This window comes from Pavona decussata, unplaced genomic scaffold, assembly GCF_977016875.1.
Source record: "Pavona decussata unplaced genomic scaffold, jaPavDecu1.1 SCAFFOLD_51, whole genome shotgun sequence".
Taxonomy (NCBI): Eukaryota; Metazoa; Cnidaria; class Anthozoa; order Scleractinia; family Agariciidae; genus Pavona; species Pavona decussata.
This window is the reverse complement of record NW_028145473.1, coordinates 1,757,501-1,769,476: the sequence shown is the minus strand read 5'-3', so window position 1 is coordinate 1,769,476 and position 11,976 is coordinate 1,757,501. Positions and strand designations below refer to the sequence as shown.

General features: G+C 38.6%; 1 protein-coding gene across 1 annotated transcript in view; it reads left to right on the top strand.

The window, feature by feature from the left end:
* Positions 1-293: 293 nt before the first annotated feature.
* The window catches only part of LOC146481027 (monocarboxylate transporter 10-like), a 13,225-nt gene continuing 1,542 nt past the window's right edge, over positions 294-11,976 (top strand). Inside the window, exons 1-3 of the mRNA XM_085108573.1 lie at positions 294-424; positions 10,112-10,510; positions 11,284-11,840. Of these exons, the coding sequence (XP_084964699.1) occupies positions 10,261-10,510; positions 11,284-11,840 (807 nt within the window). The 5' untranslated portion in view covers positions 294-424; positions 10,112-10,260. The remainder of the gene's footprint in view (positions 425-10,111; positions 10,511-11,283; positions 11,841-11,976) is intronic.

Sequence of the window (11,976 nt, the reverse complement as noted above, 5' to 3'; positions counted from 1 at the left end):
AGCAATGAATGAATGAATGAATGTTTATTTCCCATAATTATAAGTAACATAAGAAGTACATAGTGCAATTTACATTGAAGTCGGGAGGAAGACTAAAGAAACCCTTACGGGCTTTTACAAAGTAGTCCCCCTTTGATTCAAATTACATTTTTAAGCTAAATTAATCAGGATATCAGGTTTGGTGTACAAATAACAGTAATAATAAAAGGTGCAAGTAAAATTATGTAAGTTAACGCCTATATCTATAACGCCATGATTTAAGTAATCCCATATTTCGTAATGTTTGTCGCATCTCTTCATTTATCTCTTCAGCAAGCGTATCTTTGAAACACAAGAAATAAGGAGTTTGAGGGCAAACAGTATTTAAATTCCCGAATGAAGGAAAATCGACAAAACGCGTCATTGGAACTCGCCTCGATGTAAGGTGAGTTCAGAAACATTTGCTCTTTGACATGAAATAACAGGAGCGTCAAACATTTGACTCTGATCAGTTCAGTAACGCTGGTTATAAAAATCTTGCCATATATATTTATTAATACCGGGAAGGAATGGAGGTTCTTGTACGATTTTATAATAATAATAATAATAATAATAATAATAATAATAATAATAATAATAATAATAATAATAATAATAATAATCATTTCTTAAGCGCAAATTCAACTGAAGTTTTCAAATGCGCTTTACAAATGGTATTAATTAAACAATATATATAGTGTTAAAAAGTAAACTGTAAAAGCATAAAAATTAGATCATAAACATCATGCTAACTAATTCTGTTAAAAATTAAAAATCGTATAAAAGTTATTCTAAAGGACTAATCGAGATATGCTGTTTTAAAAAGGAGAGTCTTAGGTTTCCGTTTAAAAATGTTAAGACTGTGTTCCTTCCTGAGTTCTAGAGGTAGTCCATTCCACAATCGAGGAGCCGCAGTAGCGAAGGCTCGGTCCCCGAGGGTGGGCAGCGTTTTAACTGCCAGTGGTTTGAGCGTATAGTTATCATTGGATCTCAAACCATAACTGGAGTTCGGCTTCAATGTGATTAAGTCCCGTATATATTTGTTCAATATTTGTTTGTTTTATACGGCTATTTTACCAAATGCATGTGCCACGTTTACTGTACTTTGACTTCCTTTCGTGAAAGATTAACATAACTGCAGCATGAGTTGTATAAACAGCCTCCTGGTTGTAAAATTGTCTGCTATTCCGTTTTGCCCTGAATAAAGCCTTGGCTTTTGTTCGTTCTGTTTAAATCGTCGAGCCCGCGCAACACGCTCATAAATCGCTCGAGCCGCGAAGAGCGAGACAAACACAGCGTGACGGGAGACTGCGTCACGCATGACTCGACTCGCCCATAACTCGCGGCAACTCGCCCGAAACATCTAGATGGACTTCAAGTCATTCAAGAGTCACAACCCTTCGATTTGATATCCGTGAAGACTATTTTGAGATTGATCAGGAAACGGTGAAATTTTATGTCGTGTCCCAATAAACACACATTGGGTCTTAACGACATTAAGGCTTAGATGATTAGCATCCAGCCATGCCAATGTTTGAAAACAGTTCGTCATGATCGGGAGCAGAAAAAGTAAGATTTGTATCATGAGCGTACATTCATGCCAGGAAAACTGAAGTTTATTTACTAGCATAGTATTTGAGTTTGCTGAGCCATATATTGTAGCTTATATTGTAGCTTATATGTAGCAAACGCCATTATGAGTTTTCTTGTGAACTCGATCTATGGACTCGCGGTCATCAATGACAGAAGATCGATTAAGAGGCCTTGCATGCTGTTAATTCATCGCGGAATGGGCTGCACTCCCACTCCAACAGAGAACTATGACATGAAGTCAAATTGGAGAAGAATCTAAAAGAGTCTTATACACTGTAGGCTCGTTTCTGAGACTTGATATTATAATACCGAAACCTGGAATTTTAGCTCCAGTTCCTTCAATACCGCTGTATCTGTTGAAACTGATGAAGGCTTTCAACGCATTTTTAAAACCTTCCATACAATTAGTGTTAAACTTCAGTTCACAGTACTTATAGATTGAATTTAAGATGGCATATAAATCATCATTGTGTAGCAGAGACCTCGAGGTCAATTTTAAGCTAAACAAGGTGTTTATGCCATAATAAATCATGACAATTTAAGACAAAAAGCATCAGTGTGTTTTGTTTTCTTAAAAGGTCTTAGAGGCAACTTTCTGTGTAGGGGTGAGAACAAATACGTCCAACTATAAACCCTGTCTGTATACAGGAGACCCCTGTTTGCCCCCTCAGACAAAAAATCCTGGGCACGGCCCTGATTAACCACCGAGTTCTCGGACAAAGGTAGCCTCCCACGCAGGCGTTCTTTGGGGATCGTCACGCGTTCCTGCCCCAGGAACGCGTGATGAACCCCTGAGAACGTCTGCGTGGGAGGCCAGGACAAAGGGCGTACCCAACTCTCCTCCACTCTCACACAAGTTCGTGATAACAGTATGCTTTAAAATTCTGCCTCAACGACTGACTTTTCATTTGCCTAGCCCACCCAACCAGATTATTAAAAATCTGCTGTGATCTTGTTGATGATAGCGGAGCTCCCGCGCGCGCCGCAAGGCGCGCGCGAGCGGAGCCCCATAGCTAAGAGATTTTGGTAAACCCATCAGTGCGATAAATTTTGGTTTGGTTATGACGTCACTTCCGTCCGACCGACCGTACAACGTACGTACGTACGTACGTACGCTCATCCATGTAAGCAATCTGAAATGAGACACTCAAACCTTGTGCTGCAAATCAGGTTTTTTTCGGCGGGAAAATGCATGGCCAACTGCGCTGCCGGCCGCGTTTGTTTGGCAAGAAATTGCATCGCCAACTGCGTTTGAGAAAAAAAATAATAATTTTGAAGACGACGTGTACGACAAAACACAAACTCAATTTATGAATAAGTCTACAAACATGTAAAGCAAAGAAAGAGAGATAGAAAGAGATCGAGAAGACAGGCGACGAAGAAGCGAAGTTCCACGTCAAAGAGAGCGATTGAGAGCGGTAGCAAACAGGCGAAACATGAGTGACGAACAAAGAGAGAAAGAACAGGAAAGGGTGCCGAAAAAACGGCACAGGGTTTGAGTGTCTCATTTCACATTGGCTTACATAAATGAGCGTATATGCCTTAACCCAGGTTGTTTTTCGGCGGGAAAATGCATGGCCAACTGCGCTGCCGGCCGCGTTTGTTTGGCGGGAAGTTGCATCGCCAACTGCGTTTGAGAAAAAAACAAAACAAAAACAATAATTTTGAAGACGACAAGATACAAAGTCAATTTTTGTATGTGACCATCAGCAGGAGAAAGAGCAAGGCAACTAGCGGCAGGAGAAACAAATCGACTGGCACATTATCAGAATCTGGAAGTGAAATCATTTTACTCTGATCCTGCGCCACGAAACGTTGGATTTTTCCTCTTGAAGTGAAACGTTTCGCTCACTTAACGTTGTAAAACGAACGGAAAAATCAGCAATGGAATAAAGGGACTGGTTATTCTCAGAAGAGGCGAGTACATTCATGCAATTTTGTTGACAAAACTTTGCTAGTTTGCTGGTTTGCAAGATATTGTTTTCTTGCAGTTTTGACACGCCGTTTAGCTAATACTGCTAACTTCAGAACAGTATTTTGAGCTCATTTTTTCGGTCCATGTTGATTATTTTCCTTGGAGTTTTATTTTCTGATCTCGTCCAATTTTGCCGTCACACAGCGGGAGAAAGTGCAAGGCGGATCGCGGCGGGAGAAACAAATCGATTCTTTTAGCAGCTCTTAGAGGCGGCAGTTCATAAACAGCGGCCGAATCTTGAAGATAAATTATTTTACTCTAATCAGTGTCTAATCCGGCGCGATGAAATGAAATGAAGATTCGATGTATTTTTCCTCTTGAAGTGAAACTCAACGTTGTAAACGAACGAAAAAATCAGCAATCGAATAAAAGGACTGGTTATTCTCCAAAGAGGCGAGTTTATTCATGTGATTTTGTTGACAAAACTTTGCTGTTTTTGCAAGATATTTTTTTCTTGTAGTGTTGACACTGCAACTTGTTTAACCTCAGAGCAGCCTTTTGAGCTCATTTGTCGGTCCATGTTCGTTATTTTCCTTGCAGTTTTATTTTCTAATCTCATTCCATTTTGCTTCATTTAAAAAAATTTGATTCTGAGCTAAAATAGTCAGTCAAACAAACGTCGCCCAACATTATATCGTTGGCATAAACTACTGACAAGTTTTTCTCGCATATATTTCTGACAATCTTGACAGAGAACAAACAAAAATACTTAAAACAGTAGGATATAACCGCAAAGATTAAGATGTGTGAGTAATTTTCACCGAAAGTCTTTTCAAAGAACGTTAAAAGCGAATGTAAAATTAAAGTGTGATTCCATTTTCATCAAAACAAAGTTTACGCAAAACATTCATTCGCTTGTTTTTTGTGAGTTTTTCAAAGATCGTTGTTTAGTTTATTTCTGTACTTATTGCTATGAATTATCACAGTGCTTTTTTCATTTATTACTCAAAGATATATTTGAAGTCTGTTTTTTGGTTAGTGTATCCATTTTCTCCAATAAGCAAAATTTACTAGACAGTGACAGCGCCGGTAGCGCGCGTTGGCTGTTCACAAACCGTTTTGCCTCGATCATGTTAAAAACTAAAAACAATAATAAAAACAGAAAATATCATTTTGAGCCGTTTAAATTCCGCCTTGATAACACAGAGGGCAAAATTTTGCGAAAACTATCAAGGAACTTCGTAAAACATTCAGTAAAACACTCATCGAAGGCGCAAGCAAACCAATGAACAAATTATTTAATTTTTTCGTAGCGTACAAAACAAACAAAACCGACGAAAACAGTTCCCATTAAACACATGTAATTAAAAGAGAATACAAGTTTAATTCAGGAGCAAACTAACAACGATAAATCAAATGTTAGGCATCAATTAATTGTTCACCTGCGCTGTGAAGCTTCCTACCGCTTGGAAACCACAAGAACATAGATCGATACTAAAATAGCAAACGATGCCGGGATCCAAACAAGGAACTTGCGGAGTAATTTCTTCCTGCTCCTTCCTCCCATCAAAAGGACACTTTCATGCTCGGTTATCGTTCGTTGAAAGCACTTGGACGCCATGACTGATTTCAGTTTCTCAACCACACAAAAGAAAATCAATCCGATCCAAGTCTTTAGCTTTTGACACAAATAATATTTTGCTGTTTCTTGTGAGAGACGCCAAAATTAACCTTTGGGAATTTCCCTCCTAGCTGTAGCACTTGATTTCCATGTATTTCTGGTACAAAGAACCCGGCTTAAAGAGTCGAACTTCGCAAGAACCTCAAAGAACTTGTTTTTTCGGACACAAAATGCAGAAACCAACAAAATGTATAACTGTCGTGCTCAGCCAATCAGGAGCGAGTATTTTCGCCGCTCGACCAATCAGGAGTAAGTAATTTTGTCCTCGGTGAAAGGAAAATTACGAAAAACTGCCCTCTGTTACAACAAATCAGCATTCAGTAATTTTGCCCCCTGTTTTACATTGTTATTGTTGATGAGCAGTTAGCTGCATATGCATTAAAAATGTACTATATAACTGCAGAATTGATGAGGAACTCATAAGGTTATTACGTTCATACAATAAGCAGACTTCTATTGTGGAGCTCCGCTTTTAGGCTTGGCTAAATATATATATTAGAGTAGACAACATCTAAAACAAACACGTAATTATGTGCTGCCATTTATTTGCTCATTGTTTTTTTTAACTATTTGCTTATTAATCCTTGTGCTTACATGCATACTATGGGCAAACAGGCATTTTTAAGATAATGTAGCTTATGAGCAACCTTGACAACAATCTACAACAATCTAGGAACTAAGAAAGGAAAAGAAACGAACAAGTCATTAGTGCAGTCTATCTGAAGAATCTTAAGTAAATTAAGTGAAAAATTAACATTTGAAATACTAAAACTACTAAGGTATATTTACAACAGTTCATTAATTATTGATACCTATCATTATAGTTAATATAGAACGCTAACACCAAAATATAATTGAGGGTAATCTTTAATGAGGAAACCAACATCACGAAAGTGGTTGCAGAAGGGTCCTCTAAAAAATTACAAGAACAAATAAAAACCTAAATTATAGAAACAAGAAACAAGAAATAAAAAGATATATATGCAAGATTAAAAAGTAGAACTATAAAAGGATCATAAAATGGCTTTCGACAGTCAGTGACTCTGCTTCTGTTATAATAAAATTATAATTAATTAACCCTAATTAATCCCTAATTATAAAGTAAAGTCAACTTCAGTGGACTCCGGCTACCCCTATTTTCAATAAGCCAAAATCAAATTGAAAATACAAAAGCGCATCAATGTTTACACCGACTAGCTTGTTCATTTGTTCATAGAAAACTTGATACAGTATATGCTAATGAGGCAAAATGTAAACAATGATGTCAGTAAAGATTGTGGATAAGATGTTACCTGGACTCACGCACACGTGGCCACAACCGTTTAAGCAGCATTTCAGTTCTGGCGGACAACCATCCTGACCAACTGGCTGTGATGGGTCGCACTGCTCCATACAGGGTATTCCGGCAAGCGGGGGACAATATTTACGTTTACCTGACCGTACTGCAATAACAAGATGTTTGATGGTATTGAATGAGAATTGTTCATTTTGAATAACTGACTGAATGACTGAGCCCGGACAGATTGGTAAAGGAACGAATTATAAAACAGCAAGAACAAAAAGATCCAAAAAAAGATCGTTAATGAACAAAGTAAGAGACACACACACACAGACATTGTTGTGTAGTCACGGAATGTTATACCATTAATACCACAACTTGTTGATTTCACAATATGGACATTAGTAAAGAGAGACAGAGATAATGATGGATACGATTCTAAAAAGTGAAGCTCAGCTTTTTCACGTCTGAATCAACTCTCTTTACATATTTGCACTCAAGCCGAGCCCATTACAATTGGATGAATGCTGCATTAATCTTACTCACATGGTTGCCTCTTCTCTAAAGTGGCTGACCAAACTTGATCCTTACAAACGAAAGAAAAAACAAAGATTTTATACTCGGATCACAACTGTACATTAACAAACGGGTAGTCCACATAAAGTTACAGCTGCAATTCAAAGCATCAGCACCACAGTACCAAACCAAGAGCCCAATGGACTCTTGACCCAACCCAACAATGATCTGGACAAAAAATATGATCTAACACCGTTTAACAACGAAATTTTGTTGGGTTTGAATCGAACCGTGGACTGGGTTTGTTGTTGGTTCACATCTTTGTTGTCCGATCGATCCTGGTATCGGTACTGGTATCGATTTCTGTAACGTACTATTTTCATGGAATACGTTTGCACAGTCTGTACTCTCTCCACGCCGATCCCTTTCGGCTACCGTCCTAGACCACGTGCAAAAGATAGGGCGAGAGTGTTGAATGGGGGAGGGGGAATTTAAAGGAAAAAATGAGCAGAAAATCATGTCCAACATCATCGACAATGCCAAGCCTGCTTCCACTTCAAGACAAGTTCTCCATCCATTGTCATCAGTTCAAACTCAGTCCAGGTCAGCTTCCAGCCATGTCTACAATTTCAGCCATTGCAATGTAACGCTCAACGTCGCAGGAAACCATTCTTTGCAATCCAGTCTTAGCCAGAGCAAGCGGTCTTACAAGAGAATCATGCTCCAGGATTCAGACTCAGATTAAACTGTGTTTTGTTCAGTTAAAACCACTTTGTTGTTTTTCTGTTGGCAGAAACGCTCTGTTGAAATGAGCTTTGTTTTCTAGACTTTTGGCAGTGTATCACGACACAGTTTTGGAGAATAAAATTTCATTGAATCGATTGGTCAGTTCAATTTGATTGATGATTTGCCGTAGCGCTAAACAGGCTTCCCAGATAAAAATAGACTGCGCGCGTGATTTTCCTTCGTATAAATTTTGCCCTTTATTGATAAACAAGTAATCCCATGAGACCTCGTACTATTAAGGATTAATTGCACTTGAGTTTTCCAAATTTTCCAAATTGCCCTCGTCGCTTCGCGACTCGGGCAATTTTGGAAAATTTTGAAAACTCTCGTGCAATTAATCCTTAATAGTACTTGGCCTCATGTGATTACCTATACTAATCGTATTCTACTGTTTGTTTTTTTTCATTGAAGGAGTTTTATTTTCACCTTTTAGATTGAGTGTAAAGTTGCCTAAACTAAATATAAATACGCTTTCAGCATTTTGCACTCCTACATGTCAAGGTTTTTCATTCCTTTTTAGGCGCGAAACAAGGAAGTTTAATCATTTTTTATATAGCTGACGTACACGGCTATTCAGGACCAACAGATAAATTAGTGATTCATCTGTTTTGAAGGTTCTGAAAAGTTTAGATTAAGCTGAATTTTAGGCCGTTACTGAAAACGCTTAACAGACCTTGGTAAGCAACAAAATGTTTACGCATTCTGTAGATTCTTCTCCGGCTAGTTTTGATCACTAATTCCGATAAATCAATTGAAGTGCAACTGCATTGTTCGTAACGAAAACCTCGGATTATTCTATTGTACCCGGCAAAACGCTGATAAACAATTGTAAAATAGTGTTTTTATTGGCGTAATTTTCGAGAAGCACTGGCAAACCTCTGTATTTGTTAGTTCTTGTTTTTTTTTAGCGAAATTATATATACCAGCTGCCAAATATCCTCTCTTGCCAAACGCATTTAACTATTCTCTGACTTACCTCTGCGAAAACGCCCAAACTGAAATGTTCTCGGTGGATTGTTTGTTCGAAGTGAGCTTTCGTACCGGACATCACTAATTGATAATACAGTTTAAGGGATGTTAATTTTAGACGAGAAATGCAGCTAAATTCATTATCAACAGGGGAAAATAAAACTTGATTGACATTACTTCATGTAGATGACACACTGCACGAAGACTGTTGATGAATGTGATTACGTTTCTTCATAGAAAGGTTCTTTTTCAGTGTGCAGTTGATAGCAGTTTATTGTGAAAATACGCTTAGCTTTTGTGAGACCAGCAAGCTAGGCTCACCAGCTAGTTTACAGGTATTTCACACTAAAAGATTAAAATAACTAACACAAATTAAAAAACATCAAATGGCATACTAGGTAAAATATGCAGAACGAAAAATGTGCAGAATAAAAAACTGTAAAAGAAAAAGTCGAATTTGGTGAAAACGAAGAATGTTTTAATTAAATAGTTAAAGGTGTTAATGCAATGATTTAACACTATACTTGAATCAAAGTACTAATTATACCAAATTTCAAGCACGTCAAAATAATTTCTGTAAAAAGCAATTTCGGAGAATTTTATGACAGTATACATCGACAGTGTTCACTTTATTTGTTGTCAAATTTACCGAGAGTGTCAGTGATTGGTCGGCATCGCTTAATACAGCTGATTTCAACTTGATATCAGGTACACAAATTATGACATGTTATCGCATTAACGCGAGTGACAACTGGGAACGAAAAACGATAAGCTTTCAAGCCGTGATTATCCAAGGCGTCCGAAGTCTTCAAATAAAGCTAGCAGATATCACCTACTAATCTTAAAATAAAGACTTTTAGAATTGGTTTGCTTAACAAAACCGTTTATTCGCATTCTTGGTCTATCTGGAATTCTCTGCGGATCTCTTCGGTTACTTGGCTGACATTAAAATATTTGCTGCATATTTTGCCTCCCTTAGTTTCTTTAGCTGCTGGTAACGTCTTCAGCTGAAGAAACTATGCAAAGAAATGTAAACATCAAATATTTTCCCAGTAGTTATCAACAGATATCTCCAACCAATATCCGTAACCACTGACTACAGTGGAACGCCGTTAATACGACCACATTTGGGCCGAGAAAATGTGGTCGTAATAAAGGGGTGGTTCTATTAACGAGGTTGTAAAACTAAGGAAATGACTGGAATTTCAGTTCGTTCGGGGCATAAAAAAATTAATGGTCGTAATAACGAGGTGGTGGTTGTAACGCAGGGTTCTACTGTACACCCAAACCTCTTACCCCCATCCCACCCCTTCACCGAACAATATTATCGAATACTTTGCATTTACATCTACAGGTCATCCAAATTAAGCAACTGGAGCGGAAAATAAGGAAATTACAGAAATAGGAAATCAGACACTCCACATCAGTCCTGGCCCTTAAATAAGTTATATAATTACTGGATATCAAGGACAATCGAGAGCTTCGGACATAAGACAAGTGCCAATGACGACAGACGATCTCAAAGAAACATCCGAGGCTTCAAGGACAAGTGCATGCGCTATCGAGGAAACCCAACTTACATCACAACTGGGAGAGCGGAGTGAGGTCAATTACCCTCCCGAGGGAAGGTGGAGATGGTGTGTCTGTTTAGGCGTTTCTATAGTGAATTTCTTGACCGCTGGACAACAGAATGCAGCAGGGGTGGTGTATGATGCGATAATGAACGAGTTTTCAACACCAAGAGGAGACACAGGTATTTAATTTGGTTCGGTTGCGTTACCATCTCTCGCACGTTTTCCTATTTTTAACATAGTTTTTACGTAGTTATCCCATAGCCACTTAATTGATAGTGCTATGAAGTGGAATTTCATTATGTAGTAATTTAGATGAGTCGAGTTATTTTAGATGCCTCACATAAGAACTTGTGAATGTCATATTAATCTTATGCCCCAAGGTTTATTTTTTGTTCTTTTAACGATGGCTCTCGAGATAGACATGCTTGGCAATTCTTGCTGAGCTTGGCTTGTATCAACGTGAAAACTCCAGTCAGTCTTAGTTCGTTGTCTTTGAACTGTCGTTCTTTCCAAGTTTTTCATTGAATACCTGTTATCTGAATGTGTGATCGTGTAGGTTATTTGGGTTTTCTTAGTTGAGTAATAAACGGAATTCTGAAATGTGTCCCCTATTGCGGAGGGATCATCCTCTGCTAAACGCGTCATTCATTCATTCATCCGTTCGTTCGCTCATTCGTCCGTCGTCCGTCCGTTCGTTCGTTTGTCATTCGTCTATTCATTCATTTATCGCGTTCGACGAAGAAAGAACACACTCCTAATACATATTGGAGTTGAGACTGTATGAGACAACGTTGATTGAATTAATGGATCTTGGGACGCGTATGTGGAATTCCCCGCAGATTTTGCAGGGGCGGGTGACATCATCACCAACTTGGCGAAGGCGAGAGGGCCTAGTGTAATCGAACGCACTCCCGAATCTTTGATTATTACTTGTTTATTTTCATGTTTTCAGCTTGGGTTACTTCCCTAGCCTCAAGTATGATGTATCTGTTCGCTGCTCTTGGCACTTCCCTCGCAGATCGTTACGGAAGCAGAATAGTGGTGATCGCTGGTTCATTTGTCTCCGCCTCAGGCCTCCTCGCCAGCTCCTTTGTAACATCACTTAAACCTTTGTACGTGACTTATGGGATTATTTGGGGACTAGGAGCAAGTCTCGGCTTATTCCCCTCGCTTGTGATGCTGACCACTTACTTCAGAAGGCGCCTAACCTTTGCATCCGGGATAGCTCTGGCAGGGGCCGCGTCAGGGGCCCTGGTTTATGGTCCTATTATAGAGATCATGTCCTCAAAGTTTGGTATATCGACCATGTTCCGGATACTTGCTGGTCTGCAGACATTGATGCTTTTAAGCGCCTTGACTTTTAGACCTGTAACCATAGTAACAGAGGAGAATCAGCGACCACGTGATATGACATTTGACTTGAGTATTTTTAAGAACAGAGGTTACTGCATATGGGTCGTGGCTAATTGTACTTTTATGATTGTGTTCCTTGTGCCGTTTGTCCATTTGGTAAGTGCTGCATTTATCCTCTTTGCTTTTGATAAACTATTTGACAAAGTAACTCATTGATTGATTGACTGACGACTGACTAATTCAGTTCTTTTCAACTGCCAGAGAGTTTTAATAAACTTAAACTTACTTACTT